This window comes from Molothrus aeneus, chromosome 5 (assembly GCF_037042795.1).
Source record: "Molothrus aeneus isolate 106 chromosome 5, BPBGC_Maene_1.0, whole genome shotgun sequence".
In the NCBI taxonomy this organism is placed as follows: domain Eukaryota; kingdom Metazoa; phylum Chordata; class Aves; order Passeriformes; family Icteridae; genus Molothrus; species Molothrus aeneus.
This window is the reverse complement of record NC_089650.1, coordinates 63,706,806-63,720,531: the sequence shown is the minus strand read 5'-3', so window position 1 is coordinate 63,720,531 and position 13,726 is coordinate 63,706,806. Positions and strand designations below refer to the sequence as shown.

Here is a 13,726-nt window from a genome sequence, read left to right as displayed (position 1 = left end):
AGCATTAATTTTATCCCAGTATCACAGAAGTGGCAACCATGACTGTATTAATGTGTGTGCTTTAAAGTGTATAAATGGGTGAACAGAATTAAAGTTGGACAAATGTCTGTACCTGAGATTTCCTTCCTTTGACTCACAAAACCAAATAACCATCATGATCTCTTTGTCCAGTATTTTGGAATTCCTTCCTTTATTTTTAACATTTGTGTTTCTCATATACTTTGGGAAATATTCACAAGCTGACTTTGAACGTACAATTTTTCTATTAATTACAGTTTAATTTTATGGTTTTTTGACAGACAAAACACCTGTGGAATTTTTTCCTTTGTTGAACATACAAATAGGGATTTCTCCCGGATCAGGCTGCTTACTGAAGTTACTTTTATCTCAGATTTCCAATTTGTGTCCAACTAGGCTGAAATTGGTGGAGCTGTTGTGAGGGTAGGAATGGCAGCAACAGACAGCCAGACAAACACATGTGAGCTGACAACAGGAGTCTGGTTTGTATGGAAACAAGGCTTCAGAGGTGAGAAAAAGTGGAAGTTGAAGCATATGGTGTGAAAGCTCAACAAAAAAATAGTAAGTAAGTGCAAAGGGTTATATAATTAAGCATATTAAACTGCAATTTATTAGATGCCATTTGAATGTTGCCCTCTCTGGAAGGGGGCCAGCAAAACTCGCCTGCTGTGTTTGAAGACTGTAAAGGGCTGATTCAGCTCAAGGAATCAGCAAGTATGTACACACAGGGCACCCATCTCCACTGCTCAACCAGGCTGAACTCACCAAAACACCTTTTGGAATGCTACACGCTGTTCAGGTATTTCCATCAGAGACAGTTATCCTAGAAGGAAGCTCAGCATCCCTTCTCAGCAAGAACTATACCCACATCAAATCCTAATTTTCAAAAATCTAGGTATTTTTTGGTCATCTTGTACCACAAGTTGTCCTGAAACAGAAAGTTGCAGAGGTCAGCATGGGGAAAACAGAGGATCCATGTGCATGATTCCTTATCAGAGCAAAGGTCTCCTCAATCACGTGGAATCTTACTGTGGCTTCTCTGTGCATAACTGGAATCAGGCATCTGTGAACTAAACTGATGGGGTAAGCACACATTTCCCAAAAAAGTGATCCCAGGTCTTTGCCAGCATACAAGATTCTACACTTAGGCAACAACATCCTTGGCAAATTAAAAACCTAAACCCCAAGTCAGCAGGGAGGGCAGTGGTCATGAACAGTGTCAGAGGGTCACACAAGCAACATGAGTTCCAAGCTGGAGAATTTGACTCTGCTAAACTAACGTGGGGACATTGAAGCTGTCTGAGTTGAGGCACCTTAGCAATGCTCTGAAACATCACCTCAAAGCATTTGCTATGTTCATGTCACCACACAAAGCACTAGATTTAGATATGCAGGAAAACTGGATCACCCTCAAATCAGACCTCTTACAAAGCAAGCACAGAAACACATGGTTTAATAACCCTGCCTATCATGAGACAAACAAAGTTATTAAACCCCACAAACACTAATGTAAGCAAAGAAATTTGCAGAATCAAACCCAGGATCAGACCCTGAGAGCATTCAGGCTTTTGGGGTTATTTCCCTGGAAACTGGGTCATACCAGGTGGCCCAGCCACCACTCCCACCTGGTGAAAGAGTTTCAAAACACCCAAGAGGAGAAGCTACAGAAGCCCAAGTTACACACTTTCATGCCATACTAAATCGCTTGGGAAAGGACAAGTGAGCAACTACTCAATAAAAGCATATATTAATGGGGTCATATAATTAAAAAAGTAATAATAGATACACATCAACATCCCCCAGTTCTTGGAAATAGCCCAGGCCAAGACCACGCTTTAGCCCTCAAGGGAAATACTTTACCAAGTTAGATCATTAGAAAACACAGATACATAACATAAACTTCTATGGAGTCTTAATTACAGAAGCCACTGCTGCAACAACTAGACTTGGGATATAATCCTATTAACAGTAACACAAGTCTGTGAAGTTACTTGTTAAGTCAACTTTTTCTCTGTGAATAAATTGCAAAGGATATAATTTCTGGGACAGAATAAATTCTTGAAATTAGTGAGTAACTTATGCATTGCTCCCCTGCTCCAAGAACACATTATTTATTTTTACCATGACACAGTGAAGTTATTAATCTGCTGCCTTCCATTTCAACAATGTGAAATGCTGTAAAATGCACAGACACCTGCATTACAGTACATTTCAGTTCCACTTTATATCAGTCATAAACATCTCTGCTTTGGACATCTCTTCAAAACAAATGCTCCAAGCACACTGTGTGTAGCGTGCAATTTTATGAAACTATAAAAGTTCTTCACTGTTAATTACACAGACAAATGTCTCATCACACATTTGATTACCAGGATAATATAATTAGTTTTCTGCATTAACCTTTCAAACATAGAGCCGGAATTTCAAGTTGAAAGCATTGTAAAAACACTCAGTCTGGAAGTATACTGTATTTCCACTTTTTTGTGTTGGTAATAAAAATATTAAGACTGGAAAAAACCTATATGGTGTATGCAAAAGAGTTTTTTAATAGATAGTGTAAGTTTAATCATCACTGTCCACAAGACACAAGTGTACATGATCCCTTCTAGGGCTTGTAATACCAAGTCTGGGCTAGCAGCCCTGTGACTTTACTGGAAAAACAGAAGTCAGGTCTGTTTTAAATTTCACCCATGTTTGAGGTTTAAGCATTTCACTCTGGGCTGCCTCCTCCTTCTCAGGCTAAGCAGTCTGTCCTGGTACCAGATAACTAAGCCCTTTCCTTCAAAACAAAAGACATGCCAGTCCTCATCTACAAAATATATTCCACATTCCCCTGGAATCTTGTAAAGACTGTGGTTAGCATGTCCTTCATCTAGAAAGATGTGACTTCTTGTTCATCATCTTATCAGAACAAAGGACTGGGGGAGAGGACAAGCCACCACATCCCCACTCCCAGCACTGCACTACATGAGAAAACTTCCAAGCTCTATTCAGATTGCAGTTGGACTCTGCACCATTGCAGCCATCAGAGGACATATCCAGTACCATGTTCCTTTAACTGCACTGAAGCTTTCTCCAATTTTCTCCAATTGTGCCCATCTATGCTGGTGCAAAAAAGACCATCTAGGTTCATCAGGTCCTTCTTGACATCTCATCCTTATTTTATCTGTACATTAAACAAACTGGATTCTTGTGATTTACTCATTTACCCTAGCAGCTCCCCTCTTCTCAACAGCAGTTTTGAGTTAACCATGCTCAGATGTGCAAAGGCATTTCCACATCCCATTTGTCATAAAGCTCCACTCATTTATAGACTGCCACTAACATTTCACCTTCCCTAAAGGTAATAGTTTCAATGCTGTATCAAAGCATCCATTCCATACTAAACACTGCATCACACTCAGGTTTCAACTGCCTATCCCATGGATCACTTAAACTGGAGAACAAACTTGACTCTAAATCACCAAGTTGGAATAAACATCCTTCAGAGATAAATTTTGGCATAAAGCAGTGAAATCAAGTGAAGCAGTGATTACACCCTGACTATACCTGATAAGAAGATCCTTGATAGGATTCACATTCTTAAAGGTTAAATTCTGACTGACTCTTGAAATAGGTGAACTTGAGGCACTTAAATGCCAGAACACTTTCAGTCACAATGAAAAGCTGGACTTACTAAAAAATAAAAACCCAAATGAACCTAAGGACAACACAACCAAGCCAAAATCAAGATCAGTGGGTCTGACTTGCAGCACAAATGTCAAAGCATAGACTACTGCACCCTGGCTGATGCCTAATTCTTGCTAAAGCTTTTCATGACTTAGAGTTGGAAGAAAAAGCATTTAAAGTAAACCTGTGGTGGAGCTCACTCCATCAGGTTTATCAGACTTCACCAAAAGTGCATCCAGAACATGAAATCCAAACACAAAGCACAGCAGTGGCCTTTGCTTCTCCTTGGAAATGGGCGTAGGGAAGAAATACTTGCTCAAATGGTGAAAAGATGAGAAGGGAATTTAAGGCAGCTACAACCCCTGTTTTATTTTTAACACCCTTCCTATTCTCTCCCATTTGCTTCTGACCTCTAGAAGAGGATGTGGCACTATGAATTTAGGAGACAAAGGCATTTTGCATGCAGAGTATCTTCAGGTGCCAATTCCCACATTTCAGTGCTACTCGCTGGCTCCAGGGGGCAACACAAACAGGCTACAGAAACCTTAAATCGCCCCACAAAAATGTTTGGGCTCCTGGTGCTGAAAAGGAGAGGCAGACAGTCCCAAGTTTCTTGGTGCAAAGGCATCTGCTTTCTCCAAAGCCTGAACAGAGTGTTCACAAGCTTGCTTTATACAGCTCAAAAAACTGGCCTCTCCTTCTTTGAATTTAGCCTGCCAAATCTTTGCCAAGAGGGGCTTTACCCAGGTGAGGTCCTGGATGCAATTGGAAGGGAATAGAAGCAGGAAAAGAAGAAGCACTCTGCAGCTGAGGAGTTAGAGAGGATAAAAAGCACACAAGAAAGGTAAAGGTTCACTGATAAACAGTCACTGATATGCTGTAATACATATCATGCTGCAGACTCTATATTACTTCTGTATTTTCTTTACACATTTTAACTGTTGATTTAATTTAATTTTGCCATGCCAGGATTAGCAAGCAAGCTCCAGAGGTGAAAGGACATTACATTAAGACAGCACATTAATCCTCTATCCCACCCAAGGCAGAAGCAAAACCAAACAAATAGCAGCTTCCTGGAAATTGAATTTCTGTTATCCAGATGTCAAAGATGTAATACCCCAATTACACAAACTATTGCCAGTGAAGCATGCCAGGGAATATGCAATGTAAATGGGGTGAGCACAGAGCTGCAAAACTGCAGAGTCAGCATCTGGCTCTCTGAGTGAGTGATAATTAGCACTGTGTGTAGACACTAATAAACATTTATGTCTGAAATTACAACTTTTAGCAGTGTTAATAAAGGATATATTGGCAATTCATAGAATAAAAGGGTCTTGAAAAGAACGTCATATTAAACAATGGCAGGCGCTTTCTGTGCTTGCACAGAGGTTTTTTCCTCCCTAATTGCAAATGGCCACGCAATGTTGCTTGAAAATTAATCAACACAAGCACATACCTAAAAAAACTGGTTGTGTTTCTTTGGTCTCCCCATTAACATCATTGCTGTAGTCAGAGATCTTATATATCTCATGATGGTAATCTGGAATGAAAAACGATAAAAAAAATTAGAATTCAAGTGATCTGGAAAAAATGAACACTGAACACATTGCTACAGTTTTACTACACAATTTATCAATATATCTGCAGTTTATTTCATGTACATCAAATTAAGCACAGAAAATGTGCTCTGTATCAGCACCTCCTAAAAAACCTTTGCTCACACTGGAGAGACTCAGCTCAAATATTTCACAGATTTTAGGGAATAGCTACGCCTGCCCTAAATTACTGTGTTCATTTTCACAGCAAATTATCCCACCAGATGCCAATTATCTGGCTTCTTGCTTTACAGAAGGAAAGCAGATTTATAATGAAAACTTTACCTTCCCAGAGACCAAGGCAAACTTTCAAACTTCACCTCAGTAAGGAATCAGCTATGTACATCAGGGCTCTATTGCTCAGCTGGCTTGACTCATACTGATGTCACTGGCCTCCCAGTTCTGAAGAAAGGAGGATCAGTGACACCTTAGGATATCCATCTATAGAAATTAATGCCCATAATGACCTGAAGAATTAGCACTGGCATCTCATATACAGAGATGTTACAAGATATTAAAAAAAAAATCACCACTAAGTTTCTATTTTAAATAAAAGAATATTTTGCTGTGAAGGTCTCTGTTGTAACACCAGGCAGGTGTTCACTAAAACCAGAGCTTTGTTTACACAGAGAGAAATAGTAAGTCCAAATAAAAAAAAAAAAAATCATCTCAAGGCAGCTTGTCGTGGATGCTGTTTCTGACTCTGATACTGGCACACGCTCTGTCCTTCGGCAAATCGCTCAAGACTGAACAATATATTCAGTGTCTTGAAAGAGCCACCTCCCCACCTCACTCCTTCCATGCCCTCCCAGTTGCCAACGCTCTTAGCTACTCCCTCCTTAAACTGGTTTTATGTTTACTTGCCTCACAAAAAGCAAGGCAGAGATTAACTCATGGAAGGGACTTTGGGGGGATTCACTTAAAAGGTGTAACACAAGTGGAGCGCAGCAGAAGCAGCTCCTTCCACAAGCAGCACACCTGCACCTCTGACCAAACAGGCACAGGACTGGAAAAGTCTCCTGGAAGTCACTTTTTTGTTAGGTGTGTTTATTTGTACAGCACAACTGTCTCGAAGGCACAAGAGGAGGAACAACCCAGTATGTAAACTAAAGTCGAGCCTAACACAGCAATTCTACAGAATGAGAAGGGCCTGGAAAGAAAATGAGGGGGAAACAACCACACCACAGAAGTGGAGAGGTCAGGGATGAGGTGCTACACAAAGGATTCCTCTGCTTCCTGAGCACGCCCAGCCAATGAAATGGGTAAAGGTGAAGTCTGAGATATGACATTGAGGAAGTAAAATCTTCTTTTATGAGACTAAACTGGCAGGGTTTGTGCTGCCTTCCATGATCACTAGCTGTCCTGTTGAGCAGAGGGTGGGATGAAGTGGCTTGGTGGGCACCTGATGGCCACAGCCAGTCAGGGTCTACCTGCCACACTCTGCACCTTCATCCTCTCAAGGACATTCAAGATCTGTGGAAGCAAGTAAGTGGAAACTAGGACTTAAATGACTTACAGACTCATGGACCTTAGATATACAGATTACACCCAGTTTCTTCTCTAGCACTTCCCTGTACATCCAGCTGGGCACAATATTCTTCTGGTCTGCAGCTGCTGCCTTAAAGTCACCACATTTCACCCCAGAGGTGGCTCTGGTTTAGCACAGCAATGGACTTTTTCTTGATTTGGTCACTATTGATAATTGTGATAAGGTGCTCAAAGTAATTTTTGGGACAGAATAAGCATTGTATGGGCACACATCAATAGCAGATGGTGTGTTACCAATTCATACAGCATAGCCTTTTCTCTTTGGTTTCCTTTTTCTGCCTCGGATGTTACAGTCCAGGCACTGGAAAACTGTATCAATTTCACAACAGTAAACACTAAACTGTGACATTACAGAATAACTCCTGCAAGAGGCAAAGGCCAATTACAAGAGACAACTATTTATACATAATTATCTTTCTAATCAACTGTGATAGAAAAGAGTATGAGAGTGCAGACTCACATACAAAACCTGATTTTTATCTCCTCCATTCTCAAAGTAAAAAGACATAATTTTCTCTCTAGCATATGCTTTTAGTGTAGCTCTGTATTTGACTCTCTACATCCAAAAAGAGACCATAGATAAAATATTATTAATAATGTACCATCATAACTGGATTTACCTATTAAAATAAGGTTAAATAGATTATCTCATACACTGAGGCATATCTAAACCTGTAAGACGTGGCAACTGAGATTGGCAACACAGTAACCTATTTCTGGCAAATACTCTTTTTACAGGCCCATTAGGACGGAAAGAAAAAAAGCAAAATTTCAGTTTTGTTTTCCACATTTTGCTTTCACCACCTCCATGCTCCAGCCCAGTCATGCACTAACTCTGCCTCCAAGTTGGGAGCATGTTCACTACCAAAAGCCCACAAAGCAAACCCGTTCTCTGTAAAATTACACCTTTGATAGGTTTGGTAATGGATGCAGACCTCCAATGCATTTCAGACACGTCTGGCAAGTCCCTGCCCCTCTAGTTTTAACAGGGACCATGTGTGATGCCCCAGACCCCCCTACCACGATACAGCACTCATTATTTACTATTCCCACCAAGTGAGTTTATTTCCATCTTTGAATTTCTTTGCTTCAAAGGTAATTTTGCAGAGCACTCCTCAGACAGCAAATCTTGACACTCGTGTGTGTGTCCCCCTTTTCACCAGCGTGACATTACACCCAAGCAGTCACCTGCCTTGAACTTGGCATGCAGGACACACACAGCGTTTCATGGAGATATTCCCGTCCAATACTTGAGAACACAAAAGGAGAAACGATCTCGAATCAATTCCATCAGGGCAAAAACATCTCATCGGCCGGAGAAGGGATAAATCCCCAAGCAAAATAAATCCCCAGGGCTGGGAAGTCCACCTGTGAAAATGCCTACCAGCGGCTCTATCTTTTTCCCCCTTTAATTAAAGAAAACAACAACAAGAAGACTGAAACACAGAGCTGTGCTTCTTTCCCGACATGAATTCAAATATTTCTCCCCTCACGATCCCTTTTAAAATATCCTCTTTTCCAAAAGCAAACACACCCCGAGCGAACAAGTTACACGCCAGCGGCTCTCCCCTGCCCACGTACAATTAATTACCTGCGTGGATTTTTAATAAAGCGATCTCGATTCAGCTTTTCTTTGAAATACAAGGATGTACACAGACGAGGAGAGGAAAAAAACCACCCCAAATACAATAAATCCACAAGAGTTGAATACTAAGGAGGTCTGTCGCTGCTCAAGTGTCATTATTTTTTGCTCGCTTCCCGATTTTTTTTTTCTCCCCCCCGCCCAAGCTGGATTCACCACTAAACACGATCCAACTTTATTTTGTGCAAGGTTCTTTGCTTGTAAAAAAATAACACGTCCACCTGAGGTGGTGGTGGGGAGGCTTGAGGTGGTGGTTTTGCAACAACACGTAACACACATGCAAAAAAATAATTAAAAAAAGAAAGAGGAAACGGGAAAGGGGCGAAAGAAATAAAATTAAAAAAAAAAAAAGATAGGCGTGCAATGGTTTCGGGGAGTTCAGGGAGAGGATTGCGGAGTTCAATAACAGAGCCGGGAGGGAGCGGCGGCCCGGGGGCGCCGGCGTTTCATAACGCCCCGCTCCCCCCGGGGCAAAAGTCGGGGCTGCCCCCGGCCAGCGAACAAAGCCCGGCCGCCCCCGCCTTACCTTCGTTGACCAGTTTAAAGCTTTGGGATTTCCTGCTCCTCTTCCTCTGGGCGAACTCCATGGTGCGGGCAGGAAGGAGCGGGGCGGACACAGGACCGAGCTCCGTCCCTCCGATCAGCAATACACGCGGGGGTTGGGAGAGACGGCGGCTCCGGCGGCGAATAAAGGGATCCGGGACAAGTTGGCTCCGGTCTCCCCCCCGCTCCCGCCCCGAACTTTGAGGAAAAGCGGGGTGCGGCGGGGGGAGCCCCGCGGGGGCGATGCCGCCGCCTTCCCCCCCGCCGGCTGCGCGGCCGCGGCCCGGCGGCGAAGGGCGGCCCGCAATGGCTTCGCCGCCGGCGCCGGGACCCCGGTGCCACCTGCTGGGGGAAGGAAGGCGGCGGTTCCGCCGGCCGGGAGCCGCCGCCACCCCGGGGTCGGCCCGCCGCCACTCGGCCCCGCCGCGGGCTGAGGGCGAGGGGCTGAGGGGCAGCGCCATTTTGTGTCCCCCTCCCGCCGCGCGTCTCGCACACGGGCACCGGCGCTGCCCGCTCGGCACCGCGGTGCTGCCCGCGGCTCCCCTCAGGGGCTCAGCGGGGGGAACTCCTCGTGTTTAGCAGGACCGGGCCAGGGCCGGCGGGGAGAGGGTTGAAGTTGGCGTGCGGAAGAGGGTAAACCTCAGGAACTGATGGCAACACCTGTTTGTTGCCGTGTTTTACAGGGATTATCGCAGCGATGTGTCCGCTGGTGTCATGGACCGAGGCCTGGAGAAGAGCGCCGAGCCGCCAGCTGGGCTGAGCTCTGCCAAACCTGGATCGCCTTACCGAGAGGAAGGGAGTCCCTCGGCCAAAAACTGGATCGCCTTAACAAGAGGAAGGGAGTCCCTCGGCCAAAAACTGGATCGCCTTAGCAAGAGGAAGAGAGTCTCGGCTCTCCAGAGGAGCGAGATTTAGGGCGTCTGGCAGCCCTCCCGACGGTCACCGTGAGGTCACTGCAGCCATACGGCTGGCCCGAACACAGCTGAAATTAGTGCTTTGATTTATTCACCACTTGACGCCTTCAGCCACACTTCCAGTTCGCTCACTGTGCTAAATTCACTGAGGGTCGAGTGGGTTTTTTTACAGCCGAGAGTGCTTTTGCCTGTTGCCTGTAGAGAAAGGACCCAGGCGTTTACAGTTATGACTGCTGATAACTGCAAACACAGCTCCGATCATCATCTTGTGTTTTACGTGTAGTCAGACTGTGTTGTGACAAGGAGAAGACTATGTGATACTTGCATACGCCTACTTGAACAGATGCAAATGCAGATCTTGCCTTGGTCTCCTCAGAGTACCCAGGAGAATCCCGTTAGCTCCAGTAATATTGACCGACCTTATCACTCAGAATAACGACATGAAATGAGCAGGAGGGAAGCAAATTGAATACTAACAGTAGCGATTTGTATCCTAACTGTGTGCATGGACATAGTCAGACCTGAACTCTTTGGTTCAAGGTGCCATCCAGACACTACACAGAGGGTATACATGGTTCTGAAAAGAAAAATTGGGAAATAGCCTTAATGGTGAAGCAATATCAGAAAATATGCCTAATGGTAAAATTTATTATATGCTGGAAAATTAAATTCACGAGGGAGGTTATGGAAACCTCACAGATTGGGTAGGGGTGTAATTTTCTATTAAATTTCTAAGTGGAAAATCCCAGAGGCAATCAGTATGCTACTTTTGGAATTTTCCTAAACTTCTCTGTAAGACTTTATGAAAGGAAACTGGGCTAACGTACTATTTAAAATCCTGCATTATATATTTTTGGGAGGATGCTGAAGCAGCAAAGGTAGATGGATGTCATATGCTGTTTGCTGGATTTTGTGGGTCCAATTAATCTCTGGTACAGTGTAATGAAGTCGGGTTTGAAATGCAGCAGCAGTGTGCTTATATTTTTCCTACAAAAAGTGTATTTTCTCTTTTTTTTCCTCCCCAAACAGTCTGCTGATTTTTGTCTGCTAACTAACTTTATTTATGGGACTTACATGATGAAACTGACTCTCATCCTTCCTGGGATAATAGGAGAATTTTTATAAAGCATAAGGCCCTCATTTACAGTTCAGCTCACATGATGAGCTTTATCCTGCATTTGCCAAAGGAATGTGCTACAAAAATCTTTTCTGTTTTCCTCTGTTACTCAATTTTGTGAAACATTCTGGGGTATAATTTATGGCAATGTTTTATCAGCTGCTCTTTTACTGGTTTTAGTTCTTCCTTCCCTGTGCTGATATTTTGCTTAAAGGGGCACTCGTGGCTTTAAATGACATTTCAGTCTGGGCAATGCAGTTTCCAGTAATGTTTTCCAAGAGTTAGCACATCCCCTTTTCCACTGATATTTCTCATTTTCCTTTTTGTGAGTTAGAGAGATCCATCCTTTTCATGCAGAATAAGCCTGATCCTGCAAGCTAGCCTAGTTGTGGTCGCTCAGATGAATAAATCTTTGCAGCTTTCATTTCTGAAAGTACGAGCCAGTGTGGATACCACAGCCCCAGTCCTGCCATCTCATCTGCATAAAAGTGAATTAGAAACTAGGACAAGGTGACTTTAGGTCAAAGTCTTGTAGTTATCCATACAACACGTAGGAGGATCCGGTGGCTGGAAGCTGCTTTCTGTCCTGCACTGCTGGTGCTTCTCAGCTGGGACTGAGAAAAAACTACACAAATTCAAAGGCTCCCATGTACAGGGAGCTGTGAGTCTGTTGTTGGGCATTTTGGGGTGGCCATCCTAAAACTGGCCTGGGATCATCTGCTCGTTTGTCACAAGCTACCATTGCATTATTCCAGCTGGAGAAATGCAGGGATGAAAGTCCTCTTTATCCCACTAGAATGGCTGCCTTGTGTCACCCTAGATAGTCACTGCCTGCATCGCTGTGGCAGCCAAGTGACTTAGGATAAAGTGCACACTGGCTCTGGGGGGCAGACAGCTTTTAATTTCATCTTTTATTTCAGTTTCTGTCTCAATATCATGTTGTTATTATTACATATTAAGAACCCATAGGTCTTTTTTTTCTGGTGAAAATATGAAAAATTCGAGCATTTTGTATCTATTCACGAATGGTTTCAAAGTATTTCCTCAAACCATTGACTGAGCAGTGTGTTTTTCAAAATGCCATGAAATTAGCCAACTAAATAAGGGCTTTGTCTTGCAACATGTCCCAAGTCAGTATGATCATCCCTGATTATTTCCTAGTTAACATTTTATTATACTTCAAGTTACTTTCAAAATATCCCCTCCCCATTCTAACTGATAGTGACTTTTCCAACAATTTTCTGGTGTGCAAAATAGTTTTCTTTTTCATTTCAGATCATGAGCTAACTGATTAAATAGAATTAATCTAGTAATATTTCAGTATTAACAGCAGCAGTGCTCTTCACACAGGATGTCCCAGACTTTTTGTTTCCAGGTGTGTCCAGTTCATGATAATATTTTATTATTCAGAAGTAGTATGGCATAGGACAACGATGACTAAAGAGTCCTAGAGCTGAGGAGAATTAAATAAGTGTACTAAGAACCACTTCAGCTTTTCAGTTGGAAAAATTATAATGGAGAAAGTCTCATAAACTCAGTGATTTGATCTGAGGCTTAAAGTCTAATGTCAAGGAATTCATGTGAGGCTGTGTGAAGAGGGAAGAGGCTGCTGACTGTCACATTAATAGCACCACGATTACCACTCATCCTGGAGCCTGACGAGGTTCCGTGTGGTACTGGGGAGCAGGAGAAGGGTGAAGAGGTAAATTGGAGACCAGGAGCTGCACAGGTGACAGCTTAATAGGTGAGTTATTTTGGTTAGTTATGTGTAATGAATGGCACTGAGGATTTTATAAACTGTAGTAGTGTTTCCAGTGGTGGTTTTGAGGTCATATGACACATGTGGGCAGTACTTAGCCCCAAAGCTGACAATAGGCCACGTTGTGCTCTGCTGTCTCACTACAAACCTTCCCTTTCAGCAGGCTCTCAGGCTGGCATATCCAAGGACTCAGAGAGGAAGGTGTCTGGATATCCTGAAGAATTCTGAAGTCTGGAGTGCAGTTTAACGTGTTTTCCAATCCTCCCTAAGTTTTTCCTGACCATTTGAGTCACAGTACTTGACATTTCATGTCTCTGTCCTTACTCTCTTTTTCTTTTGGAACACAGTTTTGAAATGCCTTCTTGTCCATCCTGCTGCCTGTTAATCTTTCTCATATAAATTTTAAAGAAAAAAATTCTAGGACAGACCAATGTTTTCATCTGTTTGCCAGCTCAGGGAGACCAAAACATTCCAGAACTGTTTCAACAATAAAGAATATAACTGAATCTATGTACAAAGTGTTCTTTGTGTGTGCAGTCACAAACCCTCTGAACATTTCCATATCGGAATGCAAACCTTCTAAACATTTCCATATCAGAATGCAAACCCCCTTTTGACTGTAAGTTTGGACTTTCCCCCCTGTTTTTGAATTTATTACAGCTTGGACTAAGGTTTCAAGGAAGGGCACTGTGTTCTAAGAGTCAATGCTTGATGGTCATCCACTCTGATCCAATACTTATGGGATAATTGGATATTAAGTCATCCTTAGGACAAACCAGTGTTTGGATTTGAATTCTGGGAATGGAGAGGAGACCAAGGTGTCTAAGCAACAGATGTGGTTGAAGGATGAAGAAAGAAAAGGTCTCAACAATGCTCTTTTTTTATGAAAGAGGATGTGGGAGAGTAAAAGAGATCTGCCTA

The 13,726-nt window shown here is 43.0% G+C and overlaps 1 protein-coding gene and 1 long non-coding RNA gene across 2 annotated transcripts in view; one reads left to right on the top strand and one right to left on the bottom strand.

The window, feature by feature from the left end:
* BEND7 (BEN domain containing 7) overlaps positions 1-9,290 on the bottom strand; it is a 46,823-nt gene extending 37,533 nt beyond the window's left edge. Inside the window, exons 1-2 of the mRNA XM_066550981.1 lie at positions 8,999-9,290; positions 5,144-5,227 (exon numbers count right to left, since the gene is read on the bottom strand). Coding sequence (XP_066407078.1) covers positions 5,144-5,227; positions 8,999-9,059 — 145 coding nt within the window. The 5' untranslated portion in view covers positions 9,060-9,290. The remainder of the gene's footprint in view (positions 1-5,143; positions 5,228-8,998) is intronic.
* Positions 9,291-9,437: 147 nt separating this feature from the next.
* Positions 9,438-13,315, top strand: LOC136557287 (uncharacterized). The gene is made up of 2 exons (XR_010783752.1): positions 9,438-10,568; positions 12,966-13,315. It is a non-coding gene; the product is annotated as an uncharacterized lncRNA (long non-coding RNA).
* Positions 13,316-13,726: the final 411 nt, after the last annotated feature.